Source organism: Bradysia coprophila, chromosome IV (assembly GCF_014529535.1).
Source record: "Bradysia coprophila strain Holo2 chromosome IV, BU_Bcop_v1, whole genome shotgun sequence".
Taxonomy (NCBI): Eukaryota; Metazoa; Arthropoda; class Insecta; order Diptera; family Sciaridae; genus Bradysia; species Bradysia coprophila.
This window is the reverse complement of record NC_050738.1, coordinates 4,897,467-4,924,018: the sequence shown is the minus strand read 5'-3', so window position 1 is coordinate 4,924,018 and position 26,552 is coordinate 4,897,467. Positions and strand designations below refer to the sequence as shown.

The 26,552-nt window shown below is 33.9% G+C and overlaps 1 protein-coding gene across 1 annotated transcript in view; it reads left to right on the top strand.

Moving 5' to 3' along the window:
- Nucleotides 1-227: 227 nt before the first annotated feature.
- LOC119085935 (trissin receptor) overlaps nt 228-26,552 on the top strand; it is a 60,415-nt gene continuing 34,090 nt past the window's right edge. The window contains exons 1-2 of the mRNA XM_037196488.1: nt 228-523; nt 24,361-24,892. Coding sequence (XP_037052383.1) covers nt 24,646-24,892 — 247 coding nt within the window. The 5' untranslated portion in view covers nt 228-523; nt 24,361-24,645. The remainder of the gene's footprint in view (nt 524-24,360; nt 24,893-26,552) is intronic.

Sequence of the window (26,552 nt, the reverse complement as noted above, 5' to 3'; positions counted from 1 at the left end):
TCTTCCACAACACTGTTCGGGAGAGAAAATTTCCATCGAGTGCCAAAACATTCTGCATCACATTTTGCTCAATTCAGCATGAATTTTCACTTTGTTGTGCTCTTTCGTAACAAGATTTTCTATTTTACGAATGGGCGATAAACGAATTTTCCTCAGCACTATCATGAATGGGAAAGTCACGCATAAAGCGCAAAAGGCAGTGAATGAATGTTTGCTTTCCGAAATAATGTTAGTCATCTTTTAAACGGTGATCCGATTGCACACCTTCGCGGATTATTAGCTAACGGATATAGTTGAAAACGGTTGAAAATATTCAAAAAGAATAAAGAAAAGTTTGTTCTGCGGAGAGTTATTCTGTTTTGGTGATTTATTATAATAGTGTTTCGGGCGTCAAAAGTGTAAAATTTAATAAAGCAAACAGTTGAAGTGTTAAATATTGAAAGATTGTTGCTTAAAGGCTTCTGTGTGCACACCACAACAGTTGCGGTGTATCTACTTACAAGTGATCTATTTATTTTCACACGTAAATTTATTTATTTATTTGTAATGCGTTAATTGAATGAAAATTAATTTAAATCTGCGAGGAGAGAACACTTTCAAATTTCAACGAATCCATTTTTTCGATTTATTAAATTTTCTCAAATTATACAAACAGCAGCTTTGAAGGCACTGGACCGAAATATTTTTTTTGTATAGAAGCAAGAAATAACAAAAAAAAAAAAACATCAGCGAAACGGTAATCTCTCAGAAACGGTTAGCGATTATTAAAGCAATCGATGGATGTGTAGGAACCTGTATGTTAAAGATAATGAAGTACAAGATTTTTTGATAAAAAACAAACAAAAAAACGCCAGCGACAATTTTATCTACTCTTACAATGTAAATCAGTCAACATTTACCATAAAAAAAATTGTGTGAAATTTGTTGATCCGAGGTGAAGCTGAGGTCAATAAACACACTAATATGAAAGTTTAAATTTTTATCTCGCGTAAATTTTCATTTTGCATGATGAAGACATCAAAAAGTGCTTGAAGTATTAAAAGTACGTTTGTTGGTTCATGTATAATTATCTACTGATTTTACGTAAGCTAAGGAGGTATATAAAAATTTCTTTTTCGCTGGCTTACAAAAATGAAAGAATCTTCAATCTTTCATTTTTGTAAGCCAGCGAAAAAGAAATTTTTATATACCTCCTTAGCTTATGATTTTTTTAAGTAAATCTATCCTAGAATATGATGAAGTATTAGTGATTTCGTGATCTGTGTACAATGAATAAACAAAACGTGACATCGTGTCTTCAATGTGGAGTTACGTTTTTCAGGACTTTATGGCATCTTTAAAATTTTTGAAATTCGAAACGACTTTTTTTAAATTACAAAAGCAAAAATTATAAGAAACCTTGACTTTTGTTGTGCAAACATTGGTCATATTTCTCGAATTTTCGCACAATTTCCCAAATTTTCCAACATTTTTCAAAATATATAACAAAAATTCTTTTTAAAGAAAATTAAAGAAACTATGGAAGCGAAATTTCAAGAAAGTATGGGAACATGTTCTCCCACAAATAATCTATAGAGAAAATTATTTTTCGGTTCTGTTACGTTAACATTTATAACTATTTTATTAGAGGAGTGACTTAAGCAGGTTAAGAGCCACATACGGCTATTCATCTGATATCGATAACGTCGACAAAAATAATGAAAAGCTCTGGGCAATGTACTCTTTCATTTAGTAAAATTCATGTTTAAAAAAATTGAAGTACAAGATTTGACATCATCCATTGAAAAAATATTTAATTTTTTTATAGAAATTATTGAAAAATATTGTTGCCATCCCACTTATTAGAATCTTATTAAGAATCCAATTAGAATGAATTAGAATGGTTAGGACATCCTTTTAGTTTCATTCAACTTACAGCTTTTAAAGTGAGATATAAAATCAAGCAGACATTTTTCAGATATTCTGTACACACTGTTCTGTTCTACAGAATAATAGTCTACATCAATTAAAAATAAATTATTTATACTACACACGGTCTATTGGGTCAAATATTGGTCAAATTCTTGCCGTCTTTAACAGGTTAAACGATAACTTATTCTATATGAATTTCATCTCAATCTCAATGTACCAGACAAGTTAAAATGCGATTCCGCAATATTTCTTTCATTGCGACAATTTATTTTAATTAAATGCGATATATACGTCTTTTTGCATACTTATGACTCTGTAGTAAAAAGAATTAATTTCAATTTTTCTGTTATATATAATTTAGCAGTTCGCAATTCATAATGGCTCTGCTCGTGTGAAAATTTTCCAACTAATAAAAGTGCACTTTTTTGTTACATGGAAAGCTTTCTGGGAATTTTTTTTTTGTTTTAATTTGTGAAAATAAAAGTTTTTTTCAGGAGAATGAAAGCCATTATGTTCAAAAGTCGTTGAGATTTTTAAATCATTTATTATAAGCAGCTGTAAGAACATAATCTGACTTCTGAAATTGTACATTTAAATCGCTAATGATTCTTTAAGCACCAGCACCATACATTGTGCATGGAAAAAAATATATTCAATATGAATTTAACGAATATTTGTGGCAAATATTAAATTAATTTGTCTCAGGCTGAAACTCTCAATTTGGAAGTGGCAGCGCCCGTTTTTTTTTTTACGTTACGCTTTAGCAACGGACTAGCTATTAAAATAATCTAATTAAGTCATGAGAGAAAAATGAAAAATCGAACAGAGCTCTTCGCTCTTCCCTTGAACATGGATCGCGAGCAGCGAAATTGCAGACAAAAAATACTGTTTCGACCTCAAGTGCTAACGGCGGTCAAAGACTAGGGAGGGCTAGTCTTCATCAGTCGTTTCCGTTAGACTCTTCCCGAGACAGTAGTAAATTTTCGGTTGAACAAGCTTTAGAACATTAACAATGTAATCATGCCATCTTCCGATGGAATTGCGGATAAACTCATGAAATACTCAAAGAACAGAGCATACGGTATTTTTTACGTTGCGCTTTAGCAACGGACTATACAAACTCTTATGGTGATCAAAAGACTTCAACAGAACGAACATCGTTCTTCCCGTACCACCACTAATCGTCACGTAAAATGAATTATGATGGAGTTATCCATCGAAAAAGACACTGTTTCGGCTTCAGAGCACGGTGGTGGCCATCTTCAGTTGCTCCACCGGCTCTTTCACAATACAGTAATCGAACGGAACAATTTGAATGAAATGTTTAGTTCCTTCGACACAGAAAGACTGGAAATATCGAAATGGAATACATTCGAGAATCACTGAAGCCCTCCGCATCCCTTCAAAGTGAAAAATGAAACTTAACACCGAACACAATGACAATGAACAAGCTTTGGAAACTAGCACCGCCACAATTACCTTATTATTCTTTTCCATGTTAATCAAACGGCAGATGGAGACTTTCAAAAACAAAAACGACCGGCTAGGTTTAACAAATTACCATTATTAACAAAAAAACGAGGCTCAAAGCTCGAGTCTAAACTGCTTTTTTCACAATAAGCAAAAATACTTAAAAGGGATGTGACACCCCTCTAACTAAAGGTGTTATCGTAAAGCTCCTCAATAGTGTATACTTTCGAACTAATTTATTTCACCGGAAACGTACACACATTTAAACTAAAGCGTTTCCGCTAAAACGTAATTTTTAAGATTACCGCCGACATTTTATTTCTACTGGGTCATCCCTTTTGAACCTCACATCACACCAAACGACAATATTGTTGTTTGTTTACATGATTGGTCACCATAAATTTTTCATAAATTCGTTTGCTTTGATGAATATTTAAAGTAAACCGTTGATTGTAATGTTAAAAAAACACAAAAAGCACATTTCCGCACAAAATCTGATTTAAATCACATCGAAATCACCGAAATTATTACATTTTTCACAACCGACACTAAATTTTTGCTTTGGTGATTTGACGTTTCAAAAACAGTACTCATGTTACGATTAACGACTTTAACGACGATTCTCTTCGTTAAACCATATTCGACTAAGTTCAAGGTGGATGTGATTTGGGTGTGAAATTGAGTGGGAAGTGCTTTTTCAAAGATTTTCTTTTTGTAAAATCTTTTAAATATGACAATATTATGAGAATGCCCGATGTACGACTTTCTTATTTTTCGTATTTCTGCTGATATTTGACAAAAAATCGCGAAAAGAATCGATTAGTTTTTCAAAATCCAGAGCTCACTTAGAAATTATCACACAACCAAAAGACAAGAATTGAAAATCGAAAAAAGGAAAAATGAAAAACGAAAATTGAAAACTGAAAAAAATTAAAGAGAAGAGGGGAAAAGAAGAAAAGAAGAAAAACGTGACCGGAAAAGGCCTTCATAAAAACCGAATACAGGGTCTTCAAAGATCTTCACTGATATTTGCAGCAAACAAGTCTTTTTTTATATTTTATTTCCGTAAGTCAAAAACCAAAGAAGTAAAAGATTTTGTTAACAATAACTTGTATGGAAAGAAGTTGTTATCTCGGTGGCATGCTTGCTGTTCGTAAAATATTAAATGCAAAACATAATCGATAAGTTTAGCATTGTAAATATATTTCCTAAAATAACCGAAATACGAAAAAACACGTGCCACACTAAAATACAGTTGAAATGTCTTCCATTCTCTATCTGTACCATGTACAGATAAATTGGATGTTTCTCGAAACCGCTGTAAAAATCCACAGCAGCTTTACAAGAAAATAATTCAAGCTGACACGTATCACAAAATCTATTTTTCAGGATTTTATGTACACAAAAAATACTGGCAATATACGCCATCACAACCGTACGTTAGGGTATATACCGTGGATTATCCATATATACTATTATAGTATTTACTACTTCATGTCGTACATGTTAAAGCACAATATATCAGAAGTATAGAAATTGTGCTGTAGATTTTTATGTGTTTTTGGTAATGATACTCAAAATTTTATTGCACCATTTATTTTCTATTTAAGAAAAAAACCGCACGCGCTCATGTGTTGCGCTGTAAAATGTTATTCTTTATTTAAGCGATGCTCTACATCAATTAGACGAGAAGAGCCTCTCGACTGTTAATAGGACTACTCGACAATACCATTTTTTTGACTGTTATGTCATCTGTTATAGACAAGACATCAATAAGCGATCAGCTCTCCCTAATGTTGTTTTATGAAGTTGAAAGTATTTCCGTCAATTTGAGTTATAAATATTCGAACGTAAACCCCATGTAAAAAAATCGAGATTTATTCGAAAAAGACGTAACAGACTCAAAGATGTTCCAATTAAATTACAACAGCGATTTTGATAGGAACGTTTCCAACCAAAAAAACCGTTGAGCTCACCCTCGCTGAATAATTCTTAAGTCTCTTCTCAATGGCTTAGGTCCCAATAAAAGAAAGGACATTTTATCGAAGAAAAGCAGCTTCTCCATTGAAACCACTTGAGGAGAGGCTTCATAAGCCCCCGCACTTTGCAAGTATATTTACTCAGCACAAATAACTGCACTGCAATACGAGATGGATATCGACGAGCTTTACGAAATGCAAATAAAACTAACTCATCAGCATCAATAGTGTGCATCACTACACTTGCCAATAAACGTTTATCATGACATTGTGTATATTCGGAATGGAACAGACGATCGTTCGGCTAACCAAACAAAAAAAAGAGGAAAATGCGACTTCAAAGTCATCGGAAAATAAAATGAAACTGAGAAACTTGAAGTTTTATCCGAGGAAAGAGAGATATATTTATGTGCGCCTCGGAATGTGTATGTGCTTAGTGACGTTCGAGTTCTGAAAGTGCCATTATTTTCCATTTCCATCGAGATTTTGTGTAGGCAAAATAAATACATGTACATACGTACTTGATGATAAGTTTTAAATTCGTTTGCTCACATTTCACATGTACATTCCATACTTGTACGGATGCACTTCAACAATTTCCCCGACAAAGTTCACTTTGCAAACAACGAATTCTGTTGCGAATTGTATATGTTTGCAATGTGGAAAAACGAAGATTTTCGCTAATGTTGAATTACAAGAATCTTGATATTTAAACAACAGGAGAAAAAAACTGGTAGTTAAGACTCAGTTAAGAAATGTAGTGCGCCTTTTCCCAACAACTTTTAAGTGGAATAGTTATGTGTTAACCGAGGGGAGAAAATAGGGAATTCTACCAATGCGGCCAGAGCAAAGCGAGGACGACAATTCGCTCAATTTTCTATTCACCCCCCCCCCCCCCAAGGTGAACACAACGTTATTCATGCGAAAATTCGTATTTTGGTCAACTTTGAAGAAAATAAAATGAAATAAAATAGCGTGTTTCGGTATTCCACCATTTTAGGTGAGAAAATGATCATTTTCTCACCCAATATGGCTACCCCGCCATTTTAGGGGACAAATTGATTATTTTCTCACCTAAAATGGCGCCTCTCAGAATGAGAACAAAGGGTTTTTTTACAGTGCTTTATAGGTCTGTCCCATGTGCAACATCGAAATATTCAACATCATCCACAGACGACATAACCAAACAATGTTATTGACAAAGTGTGTGGGAAAGCTTTGAGGTTATGGCTGTATGGATGACGTTTGACAGTAAACTGTACGTTGCATCTGCACTTGGAGATCTATATAGTGGGCAAAATAAGGATTTTCACATCGCTAGCATGAAAAATATTTTTGTCATATGAGAAAAACTAGCGAAAAGTTTAGATTATTTAATTGGAACGGCAGCACAGTATAGAATAATAGTATATGAATGCGTGTTAACTTATTGTATGTGTATATACCATAAGTGTTAGATACTTCAGTTTTTGTCTGGCTAAATACAATCAGTGTATATCATACTACAGCTACACCTTGCTCGGTAATAAAAAGCTAATGAAAGGATAATCAAGTCATTAAAATTCACATCTGCGTAATTTGTGGGGAACATAAATAACAACTGCTGGTAAACAACACAGATAACATAAAAACAACATCAACTGGTACGAAAAGTCAGCGATAAAATTTTCACGAAATTTATATCACAAAAATGCTTTATCAATTAAAATGTGAATGAAGCCATGACGGAAGCTGCATACAGAGCTTGAACATACAGTGTTTCCGGGAACAACAATAAATTAATTAATTCTCATCACTTAAGTAAAGTGTGGCATAAGTGAACAGAAAACAACAAAATGCAACTCCAAGAGAATTTCTTTGTTCTTTTTGCCATTATTGACAGACTTGCTGTAATGGGATGAATTCTGTTTGGCATTGTTTTCTAGTTTCTGCACTTACTTCTGTTGTTTTATTCGAAAGTCTGTGGGCTTTTGTGCTTTATTTTGTTAACTTTGAGAATATGGACCAAAATCTTGATTCAATTGTACAAAATTGTGCACGCTCATCCATAACTTAGCGGGAATGTTGTGCTTTGTGTATTGTCGATACACAACACTATACACAATGTATAGTGTTGCACATCAACGTAAAGACAACAATGAAATTCTTAAATATATTTCTTCCCTCGTTTTGCTTTGAACTATTGACAGTAAGTAATGCGAGGGGATGAATGGAGTCTCGCTTATTTGGCACGATTTTCTGTTTTCATGTGAGTATAGTAAAGTTTCGTTTTGTATGTCTGCATCGAAATATAGAATATTCGTAAAGAAGTCAGCCATATAAAATGCAAATAAGAATTCGGACATCCCAGTGATGTTGGTGGTATATCCACGCTTGAAATTTTAAGATTACTGACACTAATTAATTCATGAATTCGAACACAACAAATCGAACGAGGCTTGTTTTTAGGTCACTGAACAATGAACAGCTTTTCGTAAAAGTCAGGACAAGGGACTTAGTGGCAGAACTACATTAATAATAAATATTCTATTTGAGAAAAGAAAATCTATCCACACACCCCCAACAATATTTTGTTGTCGTCAGTGATTTTTGGTACAATCAATTTTTATTCCAATTCCTATAACAGACACTTTAACAGACAGATAGAGGCAAAGTTAAGAGACATTTATAAAAAAGCAGCGACTCGCTTTCGATTGATTCGTATATTGAATATCAGCTATTTTCATTTTTATTCTGAAAATAACATGCCATTGCCATATAACCACGGTGCGGTTGAATGGAGTTTCATTAACTTGAAGGCATTTTAGATATTTTTTGTTATTGAAGTGTATTAGTGTGCCTATGAACAAGATTCAACAAAATTTTTCTATTTTCAACCACACCATTTGGTGCAGCGGATCCCACGGCACACAAGGCTACAGAGTGAGTGGAAGAAAATCGGCAATCGGCAAAGGTACAAGAAGCGGATCCCATGGGTGCAAAAGAAATTCAGAAATTATGATTCACAACCGATTCACAGTATAACAGTCATTTCCCATCAAATCGTGTGACGTAGACGACCTTCCGAAAATCGTAATTTCTGAACTTCAATGAGTCTCCATCAGCTTCCTTTGTATACATTGGACGTTGTAACATTGTTATCAGAATGACAACCCCTTCCAATTGCAACTCCAATTTCTAATTTTCACTCCAAATCCTTGTATGCCGGGGGATCCAAAGCACCAAATGGTGCAGTTTAAAGAAGAAAAAAAATTGTGGCTCAGAACGGATTTTAATAATATCCAAAAATATCAAAAATCCATTCAAATGTTAATAAAACTTTATTCAACCGCACCGTGCTCTGAGTAACATTCAAACCCTATTGTGGACATAAAATGATTTATTTTGTCGCTTCGTTATTAGCACAATCGACATAGAATTGGCTGAGTTGCATAAAAAAAAAATCAACCCACTGAACTCAATTGCATCAAGTAAATTGCACTGAGCTTTTGTTGTCTGGATTGAATAGAATATTGAACGCAAAACTGTGCTGAATAATAACTTTCGTCGCAAGCTCGTGTGCTTATACAATGAAAATAAATAGATGAACAACACAAATAGAAAGACACCATGTCTATGCATATTTGATTTCCATTGATAGTTGTTTTACATTATCACGGTATTAGGTTAGGGCACTATAGTTACTGACCATCAAGTGAATGTGAATTTGCTACTTAAATCAATTCTTTTATGATTTGGTTAGATAAGCTGGATAACAGTCATGTGGGTCTGAATGGATCCTATATGAAAATTGCTGCATTTCGTTGTGAAATGTTATTTATCGAAAATTACAAATGTTTGGAGTTGCTGATATTCATCAATAAATATCTCCAATATTGAGAAATTAACATCTGTGGCGTCTTGTCGAGAAATCTTTCAACATTTACTCGCCTTTATCTGAGACACGATCGAATATTCATCACACGTGTTAATGAATGTTTAATCTAACAGCCCACGTTCCAATCTCAAATGTCTGCTGCCACATAAAATGTATTTATCTAGGTTTTGTTGAATCAACAACAACAACAACAACAAAATAAGCACAACAGTTACAATATCCGTGCGTCTCTGTTGTTGTAGACGAACATGCTACAATCGTGGAATATATCATTCAATTGAATCAAAATGTTGGTCCATATTTTCAATGGTTTATATGCACGAAAGCCCATCGACGTTCAAACAAAACTGAATGCTGAATGCAGAAACAGTTTTAAAGAAGCTGGGTAAACGAATGTTGATGGCAAAAATAAACCAACTTTCCGCTGTGGCAAAAGTTTCAATCGAATAAAATGATTTCGAAAGTGAAAAGGGTAAAAGTTAACTCGATATTTGCGGAAACTTACGGCTCAATATTCTGTCCACGAAAATTTGTTGTGGTTTTTCTCATTTAAATTTTTTTTCCCCAAACTGACTAAGTCCTCAAATTATTGAGGTTTTTCTCCGGTCGAATTGTTTCGTTTTTATATTCAACCTTTAACCCAAATAAACTGAATTTCTGTATCACATCTCTGATAGGTTCGAAAAGTGTTTCAATTTAAGAGATTTAGATCTCGAAAGGTATAGTACTCACATAGTTGATTAAGAGTCTTAGTTTTGTATGAGTAGATAAGGTCGGGTAAAATTCTACTAATGTATTGGGGATGTTAGAAATTTTCAATTTTAGTGATTAGAGGACACTGATCCTCCATACATTTTGCAGAATTGATGAATGCAAAGGTTTGTGACTTCACGCTGTCAATGTTTAGATAAGAAATTGTTTGTGATTTGATTAGATAGTATCGATGTCATTGTAAATTTCAGCTGTAAATTCTATAAACAATCAAAACTTAGAAAGCCTCTTCCATATGTTGGTCTACTGGAATCATCTCATGACATAGTTTCGTACTCATAAAATTTCAAAATAATCATAGAGAAAATCGGCTTACAATGTGAATTGCTTGTTTGAGTCAACGAACTTCATTCTGTTGCAGCTTGTCCTCAACCTTCTTATCCTCAATCTTGTGACACTATACATTAAAGATGTAAAGAGTGTGTCCCAATTACACCAGAAACGGATTATCATCTGCTATTGACAACTACCACTAAAAAGAACGATTATCTCTGGCTGGGGTTTCTCTTATATGACACTAACCATAGACGAGCGAAAGTAGTTATAGATTTTGCATTTTGCATAATTTTAACAAATGAAGTAGTAGATTCAGTCACTATATGGTGCTACGATTGCCGTAGAGATCTTTAAATGCTTAGTTCTGAAATTAAATTATAAAATAAAAAGAAATTTTCGTGAAGATTAAATGGAAGTGACCTTCCCTTTATTCGAAAATCTTTTCCAGCCGCAGATAATTTAATTTCAATTTTTTCTTCATTAAGAAAATGAAATTTGAAAGTTTTTAATGTGAAAATCCGTTGTCTGTGCATATAAAATTAAATGCTTTGAACGCAGCTGGGGGCCGAGTGACCCCGTTGTTAAATTTTACGGGATAGGCTAAAAATGTATTCAATGACAGCATTTTCTTACGTGTTATTGCGAACAAATAAACACAATTTAAATGCACACGATTTTCGATTTGCATAAATTTTAATATCTTACCAGTGTTTTATCAATACCCCAACGAGCATTATGTATTTACTATCGAAAAGCAAGTGTTGCAAACTAGTGGCTTTGTCTAGACGGTTGAGGCGATGACGTGCTGTTTCCACATAAATATCTTTTTGATGAAACACAAATAACTTGGTGGCTAAAGTAATTAAGATAAAAATTTAATTAAAAATTCGTACAACAAACTATAAATCTTCTTGTTGGGCGAATTTGAGGATTCTACGAAATTAAATCAAACAACAACGTTATTAAGATTCTTTCGTAGAGATGGGACTAAGTGAGAGGGAACAGTCGACTGGTGTTTCGTATTAATGGAATTATCATTTTCAACGATACGAACAAAAAAAAAAGAAAATTTGTGGAAAAACATTGTTTCACTCTGCCATTCCATCATATCTAATTTTACGATTGTTTAGAGTTTAAAAGTTCATCGTAAAGTTTACCAATTAAATTCAACTAAACAAGCAACAGCACGACTGCAACAACTGAGCACACACACATTTTGTCGGTTCATCATTACACGTTGATTAAGTAGTGAATATAAAAGTTAAAAGAAAATGAGAAAATGAAACGACATTTTCATATTTTTTTTACGACTCCGTTCGGTTTACCAGGCAATAAAAAAGTTTTATATCTCAGATGAAGTATGTAAAAACGAATTTTTCTTATAATTATTTATGATGAATGGTGTTTACTATAATAATATCACGCTGACCAAATGGATATATTGCCGACACATTAATTATATTGTTAAGTATACAGTATGGGTTAGTGGGTAGGATGATATTACTAAACATTTTTTTTCCTTCTTCTTTTCTTTTACGACTACCGAGTATATTTGATGTAGTCGTTATTTGTGTATCACCATCGTAATTTGTTGAATTCGATGCTTCATACAATATTTATTTATGGGCACCCGTGTGGTGTATAAGTTATTATATAATCAACTCGTGTGTTGGATATTATTAAATTTATGCGGTTGAACTCTCGTGCAAGAAAAATAACTTATGGCTAAATATTGACACAAATTATTGTTGAAAGTGATTCTGATGCTAAAATATATTTGGCAAAAAAAAGTTATTTTATTATACTCAGTCGCACCAGTCAACGTTGATAATTTGAGGGGATGCGTGGGTTTTGACGGTGTAAATAAATTGTAAAAATAGGGTTGAATTGTCGGGGGGGTTTTCTACAGCAAGTTTATAGTCTGAGCTTAGTACATCAAAAATCGTAAAATTAAAATGTTAGCAGAATGTGTGGAAAATGCAGAAAAGGTCAAACAAAACGTTAGTGACAGCCACACTTCGATAAAAAAGGGATTACTATGCCATATTACAAAGTAAACTTTCATGTCTAATCTGCACCCATGAAAAGGAATTCATGTTCTCGCCAACTATTTGTTTGGTTTGTCTTTATGCCGACTATTTCGGATGGTGTGCTTACTTTTCACTTTAATGAGGCTACCTCTCATTAAAACCATGAATCTTATATTAGTAGGGTCTACACTGCAAACATACCCGTCTGGGTTTTGGATGTAAACAATTCTCGATTAACTGATTTTGTAAATTGAATATTTTTTGAGTTAATCCGAAATTACAACCTTGTCGGACTACAGTCCATGTCCTTCATTTGGAGTTTTATTATCAAAACGTTTACCAAAATTCTAAGAATTCACCGTTAATTTTCATAACTTTTTACTCCCACCGTAGTTATCTTCCGTCTGTGAATTAAACATCATCAATTAACGTTAAAGATGTTCCTTCCTACACTTTCTGTACACAGCAAAAATTTTGTCTGATGATTTCCTGATTAAAAATTAATTACAGCGTACAACGAAGCCGCCGACCATTTCAATCATTATTTTCAGTGAAGTCAATTTCGAAAATAAATCACAAATTTTCTCTCTTTATACAAAATTTTCACTCCCATTTCGAGGAAAATATAGGACAAAAACATAAAACATTTGGGTCAATTATGTTATAAAGATTGATGGTAAAGATTAAGATATAAATAAACCGATTCATTTCCATGTTTACCTCGGTTCGCGCTGCAAACATTTTCCTTTATTTATCGAAAATCATAAGCGCCTTCACTTAACACAATATTCCTGCGTTCGTATTTACCCCCGACCGTATATATTAATTGTGTTAATGTAATCACGGTAAAAGTTAATTAGAAAAACGTCTGATAATTGTGATTTATCTGCTAAATTAAAGCGATGTTTTCTTCGAGCTGTCGAATGATGTGAGTTTAACTGTAAATTGATGTGTTTATTGAGTAAACATATCCCATTCATCCACTTAAAAAGGGTTAACTTGATGAGTTTAATTCATCATCGTATACGTACAGACAATGTGCGTTCTGTATTACATTATATTACGACACATGTTCGAACTAAACGAATTCCATTCTTAAGCAATCCGGTAGATTGTGATGCTGCTTTTCAGTCCGTCTGAGGATTGTGTTTTATGAGCATGCAGCAATAAATAAGTATGATTAATAGCAAGAAAAGACGAGCTATTATTTCCGAAATATATGTTATATGCCAATCTGATTAGGGTCATTTCAAAGCGGCTATCATCGCAGAAAAACACCATATTGACATAATGCGAAACAAAAGATTAATTCAGATCCTTTGTGTTTGGTTATCGTACATTTTTGCTTGCTTGCTTACTTAGCAGAATTCGATGTAATTGGTACAAATATCTTGATGTATTCTTAGAATTGTTTTTCGAAATTTTATTAACGAGGACCGGCAAACAGGCAATTTTACTTCAGTCATAACATTTATTGGAAAATAAAACGAAAATAGAAACATCTCAAAATTAATTGGGGGAATGGATGAACTTTCTAAATGATAGAATTAGGATCCTTCAATAAAAACCATTTACATTGAGCTAAAGATACTAACTAGAGAGATAGTGTGGTTGTCATGTGCAATTCTTTAAGCCATTTTTGCATGTTAAAACAAATGAAGTAAAAGATTTTGTATCAATCTAGCGTATTCACCTCTATCCAAATGCTTATTTAGACACTTGGGGTTATAACATTCGCCTTCGGCTCATGCAATAACTCCCCAAGTGTCTAAATAAAGATGTGGACAGAGGTGAATAATCTACTAAAATCCAAGTGTCTTATGTTTGTCTTATAAAGAGGAATAGTTTCAGCAAATGCTTGTAGCTACATTGTTTACAAACATTTCCAATTAAGGATGTGTAAAATGCGCAATTTGATCTGAAGACTAACAATAACGACGAAAACCAACAATTTGCTAGTTAACTTCTCAACAAGTGAATCTTCCCGCTAGTGGTAAAGTTTGATTTTTTCTTAGTAACGTCTTTTGTTGCATGCATATCCTGTTAGTCTTGTTGGCATTACCTTATGTGGAAGTGGTTTTATGATGTGAAAAACATTCATTGTTCATCGTTTACAATAAGTTGCACGATCTCTTGCCAGAATTATTTATTTTTCTCTCAATATTGCTTTGCGTTTTCCAACGTCCGTCAGCAAATGTTAGATTTCCCTTTATTGAGAGAAAATTTAATGGTCAATCTTTCCACCTAAACTATAAAAATATTTACATGAATAGGACTTCGGTATTTTCAAACGAAAATATTGGTGCTATTTACGCAATCTAGCCCACGCTAGAAGTTTTTATAATTTCGAAATTCACTCGCAAAAGAAAATTTTCCACCCCTATTATTGATCCCAATAAGATATAAATCGAACCCCATCAGGCCTGATAAATTTTACTTTGTGTGCATAGCAACATAACTAGACCGTATGATTGCTGCTGATCTATATTACGAAAAACTTCACACGGAGTACATAACTTACTTCAACGTCGAAAGGGTTCGATAGCCGAAATTGATTTGTATATTGAATAGTTTGTACGAATAATACTGACATTACTAGTGTCCAATCAAATAGATTAATGCGCCCTAAATACCAATACTGAAGACTTTAAACAGACTTTTCACCCATTACATGAATAGAGTAACCCAGATGTCAATAGCTATTAACAAGACTAATCCTCACTACATCCATCCATAAGTATACCCTCATCCTATCAGTATTATACTTCCGGGCATTATACAGTGATCAATTTTAGTTTTTTTTCTATCTTTCTATAGCAAATTCGGCTTTGAAATGGGTTACAGCAATAACCATTGAGGACAGCTCACTAACAATGCAAAGTATTAGGGCTATAAAATTGGTGGGTGTTTTTCAGCCTTATTTGAATGTGCTATCGCTATACACATTTTTGAACAAATCTTCGATATGTATATAAAGTGGGTAATTTGATGTGGGAAAAATGATAAGAACTGGACACATAAGAGACTTTTTTATATTCAAATTTATGTGAGCTTTTCGTGTGTGTGTGTGCGATACCTTTGTGCCTCATTGAACAAGAAAATCGTTTTAAGTGGTTGAAAAGAAACGCCAACGGTGATAGCAATATGTTGTATGACTGTAGACGCTTAGAAAGTGATGCGAAACAAAAAAGGTAAAGGCAAGAGGGCATTTAATACCGATGAGATTATCATCGGGTTCTTTATTTGTTGTTTTATTATTTTTGATAACATAATGCAAGTTGTAGACTTTGAAAACTTAGTGGTAAGACTGGGTGAAGCATAGACAGTACATCGAACTTGTCAATGCATTTAAAAGCTAGGCTCTCCAAACTATTATTGGCTCTCCAGAGTCCTATAGTCTGGAGAGAGTACTTTAAACCTTTGACAGTCCTCAAAAGATATTCCATTCTGTTACTTCTTTCGATCTAAATAACTCATCAACAGATTGATACAAAGTCTTTCACAGCAAAGAAAGAACATCCACAACAAAATCTATGGCAGCAATATAGTTATAGCATATGCTACATAAAGTCCATGTAAGTCAAAGCGTACCTGTTAAACGATATAAATGCTAATTCTTTTATTAGAACGTTGGCAAACTGTTAAACTTTAGCGAATTATGATAAAAATGAAATTTCACTTTTTTTTCGATTAATAAAACACATTTTACTTGCACCGTGTAGCTTTGAGAAGGAAACAAAAATAAATTTTTCTTATAATTCGCTAATATGACATGTCCCGTTTCTGCATTCACCTATTCTAATAGCATTCTACAGATGACAAACATACGAACTTTAATTCCCTTTTTGTATCATCTGAGATTCCATGCAACAAATTTTTACAAATCTTTTACTTCATTAATTTTAACATAAGTTTTGCTGTAAAGACCACGATAGTCAGAGTTTGATGCTTATTTTTGTAGGTGTTTTAGGTAACAGATGAAATTTTGAAAATTCAAGTTCCATTTCGTCGCACTTTTTAGACGAAATGGGACTGAATCGAGTGAGGGTGAAGTGCAGCACTGCGAGGGTGGCTTATCCGATTTTATACCATTCGACTTAATTTGACTCCTCGATAGACTGGTAGAAGGAGAATAACAAAAAATTTCTGCTTTTTGCAGATGAAAGGCAATCTATACTTATAGTCAAAACAGACTGCGAACAATAATTAATCTCGTTCGAGGTGTTTATGTCGCAATTTTTTGTTCGATACTCTGCTTTTATCAGTCTATATAAGTTCTTTGTTCGTCGTGTATAAACTGCTTCCGCTGTTTCCTTGCTCGTAACTAAGTGAATTATGAACAACTACACTTCCGTTCAATGTCATTACCTTTTTTATCGCATATTCCTTTGATATACAAATAACTCTATCTAATCAATTAAATTAATGACTCTTCACAAGCGATATTTCTTGTCTGCATTAGTGTTGTGTTGAAGTAAAACCAAACTGCCTTAAAAAGCATATAATCAACAGCAATCAATCCAACATATAGCTTTAACACGATTGGAATATTTAATGTGCATTGACACATAATAAATTTCGTATTTTCTTTTAATCCACCCAACGAAACACTAATGCCGAAGCTCTGTTTTCGAAGAACCCTCTGCTGTTCAGGTTTTTAGCTCATTCGTTAGCATATTTTATACACGCCAACATATACCAGTTGGTTTTCTCTCGCTACAATAATCCATCCGTTAGGCAAATAGGTACAGTATAAGTACCACCCAATAAATCAGTCAAAACGAATTTAATCCATTTGTTTACATAAGCAAGTTTTACAACTTCCCTGAATGCATAATGATACAATAATGAAGGTAAACGAAACGAAAGCATAAAATCAGGCACGAATGAACTCAATTAAACGGGTTTTTGTGTTTAGTGGAGAGAAAGTATACCTGCGGAACTGTTCTCTGGAAAAGATTTCCAGAACAACGTGAACTGTGAGCCTCAGCAAACAGCTGTAAAGCAAAAAAAAAATATTTCGATTCGGTATAATGTATGAGAACCTGAGGGTATGTACACAGAAGAAAATTATGAGGTAACCGTCATTCGTTCCACTCAATCGGGTTATGAATGAAACGCTACCTAGCTTGAACATTTTCCTTCAATTATACTCTTATTCAATGAAATTCGGTTGGGAATCACAAGAAGTTTTCAATCGAATCGCAATTTTTCCTCAGTATACACCATAATGTCAGGCGTGTTAAAGCTTAGAAAGGGTTTTTCTTAGATCGTAAAACATAAGTTTAAAATCTTCTTTACCTTTTTGTGAGGCACATATACATCAAATCGGACACTTTCATGAAGGTGCTCAAGGATATTTTTACAATTTATTAAGGCTTAAACTTATGACACGTTTTACCAGTAGAATTTTATGCGAAATAAGTGAAGAACTTTATTTCATACTAAAGCAAGCTTAATGGCAGTGTTTCAGGATGGGAATGTTTCTTAAGAAAATTGTAAGATGGTAAGAAAATTTACTGGCGAAAAAAGCTCTCGAGACAAATTTAATCTAGAAAGTATGTTGTGAACCGTGAGGAATACACCTTCTCTCAGGTAAAACATGAGTCGAAGTTACTTTTATTGACTGTTGTTACAGCGACAATGTATCGTGAATGACTAATATATTTGGTCTAACAAAACCAAGTAATGATTTGAGTCGAAGCTTTAAGTGTTGGCTATAAAGTGCAAGTGGTCGTAAAAATGTTTGTTTTTCTTCTGGAATATTCGAAGGGATGCAGTTAAAGAGATAAAAAACAGTTTCGTTTAATTAGTTTAAAACAGATCGGTATAACAAGACTTTAAGTTGATGGCTTTATCGTTCGTTACGTTCACACAGAAGTGTCTCTATAAAAATCCTACAAAATCGTTTTAAAATAAATGAAACGAAAATTTATGATTTTCGTTAGACGAAACATTTTGTTTTTTTTATTATTTTTATCATCTCATTTTAATGATTTATCGTGTGCTGAAAATGCTGAAGCATTCTTGAGAGAAGAAAAAGAAGAACAAGAAAATTAAACTCAAAAAGAAAAATAAACAAGAATGTTGCAAGAGAACTTAAAAAATGTTAACGATGTGACCACATTATGATTGTCATTATTTGAAACTTGTTCCATGTTTTCAGTGAATAAAAACAGAATGAAAAATACGACATAAATTATGGACATTTCAATCTTACATTCACATTCTTTTGTATACGATGGAATTTATATGACTTCATAAATTAGCACTCATCCTCTCCATGGGTGGTATTTCCTCCAGAATGATCATCTAACTGATAGACTTGGCTGTTATTAAATAAGAAAATAGCCAGTATTTTTTACATGTCTTCCCAGCTGTATGTTCAGGAGTTAGATCTACCTTACCTGATAATACTAGACCCTTTCTTAACACGAACCATGATAAATTTCAACTCGACCTGAATTGATCTGAATACTGATCTAGATCAGATCAATCTAAACTTTCATGGTAAACTGATGTTCGACCTTCCATATTTTCACCTCGGGGAGTGCATTTATCTCTAGTCCGACACTCGCCGACAGTGAGTAAAAAGATTTTGTAAGATCACCTGCTCGGCATATAACTCATCTTGTTACTGAATCAATATGAAAAATTTATATGGAAACCAGTTAAGCCCAAGGACTTGATCACAGTGCTGCCCTGTTACACACATACAGAGGGTGTTTAGTTCTGAACATACTTGAGGATTTTTTAGAGTTGTAAAAATCATGGATGTGTTCAGTCAATAAAGTAGGTCCAGGTTCTGATATTTTGGTACAAAATTTGAAAATTTTGCGCCAAAATATCATATACTGGGAATCACTTTATTAACTGGGAACATCGATGACTCTTCTGATATATCTAAAATTGTGTGTACTAAAGGTAAACAGACAGTAAGGAATAAACGCTGCAAAGACAATAAACTGTCACGAGACACCTATCTAACCTATAAAAATTTTAAATCAATAATTCTGACAGACAGGCTTGTGTGAAAATCCAACATAACAAAAGCAAACAAAAATGGGTTTTCACACAAACCTGTCTGTTAAAATTTATTTATTTTCGTCAGCATTTGAACGGATATTACAATATTTGGCATTCATACAAACTACGTCAGTATATAAAAAATCTCATCCATCTTATCATTAGAGCGGAAAGTGCCCATGACTGCCGCCGCATTTCCTCTCTGAATCGCAATGCTCAGCCTTTGTCGTAGAAACGTGCCGGACCTCGGTTCGTGTGTTTTCATCGCGACTTTCTTCGACAACTCATCGAAGAACCGTATGGCTTCCGCACATCACGGGCCCATTGTCTCGACGGCGAATGGTACGAAGAGATAGCCTTGATTGATCAGTGAGCTGTATTTCGTCACCTTTCTATTCGCTTTGTCTTCCGCTGCCTTGCCCGCCTTTTTCGTGCTGAAACGTAGGTTACTAGGTGCGAAAGTGTCGGTACAAGTTGCGTCCCAAATTAAAGTGCTGCCACGTGACCAGGGAATCAATGTTATTGCATCCACTCTTTTGCCGTCGGATCTGCATAAGCCAACTGGTTCAAGTCTAGCGGGAACGTCGGCTGACACGAGGTATCGTTTGATGATGTTGTTCAATTCGGCATGGGTTGCGTAACGGTCAGCCTTCTGTCGGCACTTGAGACCATGACGTCCCTTTTTATCAACTTGTTGACCGCAGCGACATATATGTTAAAATTATATCTACAATAGTACATTTCGTACCAAGGACTAAAAGTCTTTTTTTGCGTGTGAGAAGTTTCCAAACAGAGCCGAAGGCGAGGTCTGGAATCGAATACGCTAAAAAAAGACTTTTAGTCCGTGGTACGAATAGTATTTTTCATATTGCACGGAAAAGTCGCACTTTTCGGGTCCTAGGTATTAAAATATATTTTACCACATCTGCCTACCACACCATCGAAGCCTTCCCGGGCTCAGTTCGCTATTCTGTAATTCTTTTACTCCCATCATTTGTCTACACAACAATCCTAATTCCATTCCTATCTGGATCCTATCTAATCCTTGATTCCCGCCTCAATGTCGTTTTTTCGGTTCTTAGCCCCAATGTTTGGTTATGGATATATATTGTGCACTTTATATTTACCGACTCATGATTTATACTCATTAGACTTATCTCGCAATTTCCTTGCTAAATGTCTGGCTGGATATTTCGTTTTCGATCCTGTAAATTTAACTCATAACTAGTAGTCAACAACCTCAACCACAGTGAATAAACTTTAAAAGATTTATTTCCCCCTGTCTTTGAAATCACGTATCACGAAATCTGTTATCGACCTTTGCGATTTCAACATCAACGACTTTAACAGAGGAAAATGATTTATGGGTGTAGCTGATGTGAAATAATAAATAATAAATCCAACAGTCGAAATACATACTTCACTTGCACTGTTATGTGAACACCCATAAGTATGGAAAAAGAGAAGAAGAATTGTATACATCATGCCTCTCGGAAAGGTGTCGTTAATTTAGATAATATTTTTCTTCTGCTGAGTTTATCTTTCATATTCAAGGACAAAGAAAAATTTTGATAAATGTAGCTTCAGTTTCACCGTCAGAATATTTCTCATCGTCTGTGGATAAAAAGGTATATATGCCGGTAAGTCATGCGTATTTATTGAAAATATGCTTGGAATTCGATTTTTTTTTCATGGACGTGTTGTCATGGTAGTGTTACAAGTCCAGTAACTTCTCTCAATTCAGTTGGAATTGCAATAAAATTTCATGTCAAAATTCCGACAAACAAATTTTACAATTATTATCTTCTATCATTACTTTCCAAAGCATCCTCTAGATCTTCTCTATTAACTGTGAAACTTCACTTACGCTTGTTGGATTTTCCGATAGATTGCAGTTGTTCAATTAACTTTGAGTTAAATAGAAGTTTATCAAAACCGAATGAACGAACCAGCGTGAAATTTTCTCCATGTTGAAAACACATTTCATAAATTCATTTTTCACGGTTCCGTTATGTTCGTTGTCTGGATAGTATAAATTGACTCTAAAATGTAAATTCTCATTTTTTAGACCCGTACGAAGTACTGGGGTCTTATAGGTTTACGCATACGTTTGTAACACGTCGAATTGGACTCCCTGAGTAAGGGGAAACCTATTGTGGTTGTCTAGAGATGCCAAATCCGCGAAAAAAAAAAATGTCCGTCTGTCCGTCTGTCTGTCTGCACGATAACTTGAGTAAAACGCATCCGATTTTGAAAATTCTTTTTTTTCCCGTTTGGTAATGTCAAAAGACAGGCTAAGTTCGAAAATGAGTGATTTTGGATCGACCCCTCCCGAGCTGTGGCCCAATAAGTGCTTTACGGTTTTTCGAAGATATCTCCGGACATTTAAACGTTAAACTTGTAAGTGATACGTCAAATAAAAGGTATTTACAATACCGATCGACAAAAAAAAAGTTTATGGAAATCGGATGACCGACTCGTGAGTTAGACCCCTTGGTGTGGAACAGGCACAGGGCGGCAAGCAGTTTTTGCTTGTAGGTCGGCCACATTTGAACATATTTCGTTCGTTTTAGCTTTATTAGATAGGTAAAATTTTTTATGAAATTATGTTCTCCGGAGCGTGAGCTAGGTCTTTTGGAGTGAGCTCTTATCTGGCTACTCGGCCGTACAGTGAACGTGGTGTATTTTGACAATATCTCGAGTAAATTTTGACCGAATTTCATGAATTTTTTTTTGTTTGAAAGGTATTAACGAATGTAAAGCGTCGGTACTATTTCCGGTCTCCTAATAAAATGGCTGCCGGCGGCCATATTGCATTTTATTAAAAGTGATATATCTTGGGAAAAATGGTACTTAGAGAGTTTCTGTTAACATGGAAATAATTTGTTATGTGTGTGGGGTGTTTCAGGGATTCCATATATGGACATCTATATATACCTATATACAGCTATATTGAGCTATATAATAGCATATTTATCTGTGAAATGTTTATTTATAGGAAAATATAGGTAAATATAGCGGTATATAGCTGTTTAAATAGGAATTTATGAAATTTGTCTTCGTACGGGGCTGTCTATATTGCCTCCGGCAATTTAGTTATATATGATAACAAGGCAAAGAGTGGATAATGTAAGTGATTTTAAAGGGCGAATAGTTTTTCAGCAGAGAAGAAAATGAAGTAAGAGAAATGAAGAGTTTCACATTAAAGGCTTTTGATACGAATAGGTGTTTCGTACGGGTCGGCGTTAGCTATGTTTTTGTAGTACATTTTCGTGTGTTATAAATTTTCGAAATGTAGATGACGATGCTCGATGATATTTTGCTGATTTTTTGGTAATGCATATAATGGCAGCATAAATCATCTTATCTCTTCTGCCACTAATTCGGCGTAAATATTATCTCGAACGTTTTATAGAAAAATAACTGAAAATTTTTTATTTTTAAACTCAAAATAAATAAATCAAAATTAAGTACAAAAACAATGAAAATTCAGGACACAAAATATGGTGTTGACAAAGCAACCGACTTTTTATAGCACCGCATCCACAGCATGTATTCGAATCTATCAATGCATTTCAAGCATAATTGTCATTTTAAATAGAGTTCTGAAACTCGACAGTGTATCGAACAATTTTTAGCACTGTAAAAAAATTTCTTTATCACGAAGAATGACGACGAATGAGGGCAAAGGCCGTTTAAAAATAATATCTATCATGTGGACTTACTTTGGCAAAACACCCAGCGTAGTAACAGTGTATTTGGTGTGTCAAAATATTGCTTTATTTAATACCATTAGTACCACTAATGGTATTGACGATAATCAATGGAGGTGTATTTTGACACAACAAATACTCCGTTACTATGGTGGGTGCTTTGCCATTATACAAACTATGCATACAACCCCCACCTGCTCTCAAGACCTTTGGAGAGGTATATTAGTGAAATGAAATATCATAATAACATGAGCTGCAATTTGATATCTCGTACATTTTTACATTTAATATTCACTTTTGCATTCTTCTCATTCAGTTCAATTAATTTTTTTTTAAATATTGCGAAAACAGTAGAAACGATTCACAGTTACACGAAAGAGGCGGCCAGTTGTCGCTCGTATGTATATGACAATTAAAACGACATTAATTCAAACGATTTAGTTTCGCCTTACGGTCTGTTGTCTCACTTGACATGATAATTTATTTAATTTTCTTTTGAGAATTTTTTATTATGTATTTTCCCAAGGAATTTTTTTTAAATTTTTTGACTGATTTACATTGCAAATTGCTGAATACTTTAACCGGAAAGTCTGTGTTTTGGACATGCATCTCTACTTCATAGGCAAAACATTGTACATAATTAAAGACCCATAGAACTAGGTATATCTTTGGGTGAGACCATCGATAAAATATACTGTAGATAATGAGACACGAAGAACGAAATTTCGGAAATATAGCACACATACAAGTGTAAAAAATACGAATCACAACACAAAACGACGAGAAAAAGAAAATTGAGAAATGCCGAGTTTCTACCCTATATTATATCGATGGGTTGACATTCTACAAATCTATATTTACCATGAGCCCGTAATGACTCAACTTTGTGCTAATGTACAAAAATGTAGATCATGGTCTCTTCTACATTTCCTTTTTTTTACATTCAATGGGTCTTTGAAATTGAAAAATTACCTCGAGAAACTATAACTTTTATCCACATTGGTTAGAACTTCGTAATTAAAAATAAAACGAAGTGGAAAAAAGTAGTCCCACTGGAAACGCTTTTGTAAGAGCAACACAAAAGCGTCAGAATTTTTTTTCTTTTTTCTAAAAAACAGTGTCAAAGGAACAACTACCTACACCAAAACCTCGTTTTCTTTTTTATAGTAATTGCAACACTTTCTGTTTCCACATTGAATGGGACAATAGACGCCACAGTCACACTTTCATGTTGAATAACTAGATTAACCTAAGTGTAGCATACACACAGCCATAAACTAAACAAATTGACATTCTTTTAGTATTAGGGGAACGGAATTACAACCCTTTGATACACCGTCACATGTGTGTGAGTGTGTGCGAAATTAACACACGATTTTAACATAAAAGGAAAACAAGTGGTCGTTTGTGCATATTTATTAAAGTGTCGTAACTGGTAATAAAAACGTGCTTAAGCACCAACATAAAGTATTCATAAATCTTTGCTTGTGATAATAAAAAATAGTATATTGGACCTGTGATTCAAAAATATTGCCGGATACACCTGCAATGAAGATTTGTGATATAGTAAAAGAGTAAATCATTATAGCGACATGTCGGTGAATGATCAAGTGAATTTTGTCAACGGACAGCTTTTGTTAGCCAATTACAATACGAGCGTCGGTCATAGTAATGGTTATGGTAATGGAACGGTGGTCAATTTAGCCAACGACAGTACATTCATGACCAATTTGTCATCGGCAAATGAATCGCAAAAACGGGACTTTGTTTTCGATCGGACTGATGTTAGAGTGCTGTTCATCACCCTATATTCGCTGGTATTTTGTTGCTGTTTTTTTGGTAAGTGTGCTACATTCGAGGTAACATTGCAATTATTTCCATCTTACAATTAAAACTAAAAAAGAAAAGAAAATTTATATAAAAAAGAGCTGTGGAATTTTCAGTAACATGAAGGGGACATTTATTATTTTTATACTACGTAGAGAGGAACTCTTTCATTTCTGCGAACAAGATTAATTTAAAGAGAAAAAACAAAATCCCATTAGCATCACTTTACAGATGATTCACTTTTGAGACAAAAGAAATTTAAAATTAGTTTCAAGCAAATTATACGAACGAAATTTAAACCAGACAAACAGGTCGTCAAGACGTAACAGCCGTAGAAGGTGTGTCAACGGCGGCAATTAAAATATGTTGTGCGTAATAGTACGCTCGCTTCGCTTGAAGTCGCAAAATGATGAAATATTTCTCTGGCAACCCGTGTAAGTTAGTTTTTTAAGTTGAACTCACTCGAAATTCATTAAACTAGATCTTCGAGAATCATAGGCTAAACTTTCCGCTAACTCTACATGACAAATGATAATTAATCAAAATCTAATAACTCAGTCAGGCTTATTATCTCTATAACTTAGCAATCTTTAGCAATCATACATTTAAATACTTTATTCGGGATCTAAATTTATTTTTCCGAAACGACTATATCGTGGAAACGGCGTTCGGACAAAATAACCCCGGACGAAATAAATCCGGACATAATGTCCCCTGGACAAAATAACCCCGGACAAAATAACCCGGACAAAATAACTCCGGACAGAATAACTCCCAAATAAAAAAAACGATATAGTTACTCGAATATTTTCAATACACTCAATATATTCGAATATTCATGAGTACATGGTCGATATGTTCGAATATAGTCGAGTACATAGTGGATGTATTCGAATATATTCGAGTATCTTGTCGAATATATTTGATATATGCGAATATAGTCGATATATTCGAATATAATCGATCATGTTTGCTATATGCGAATATAGGCGATACATACATACTAGTATGTAGTCGATATATTCGAATATAGTCTAGTTCTTAGTCGATATATTCGAATATAGTGGAGTGGAGTACTTAGTTGACATATTCGAATATAGTCGTTTATATTTGATATATGCGAATATAGTCGGTATATTCGAATGTAATCGGGTATATAGTCGATATGTTCGATGATAGTCTAGTACGTAGTCGATATATTCGAATATAGTCTAGTTCTTAGTCGATATATTCGAATATAGTGGAGTGGAGTACTTAGTTGACATATTCGAATATAGTCGTTTATATTTGATATATGCGAATATAGTCGGTATATTCGAATGTAATCGGGTATATAGTCGATATGTTCGATGATAGTCTAGTACGTAGTCGATATATTCGAATATAGTCTAGTTCTTAGTCGATATATTTGAATATAGTGGAGTGGAGTACTTAGTTGATATATTCGAACATAGTCGTTTATATTTGATATATGCGAATATAGTCGGTATATTCGAATGTAATCGGGTATATAGTCGATATGTTCGATGATAGTCTAGTATGTAGTCGATATATTCGAATATAGTCTAGTTCTTAGTCGATATATTTGAATATAGTGGAGTGGAGTACTTAGTTGATATATTCGAATATAGTCGTTTATATTTGATATATGCGAATATAGTCGGTATATTCG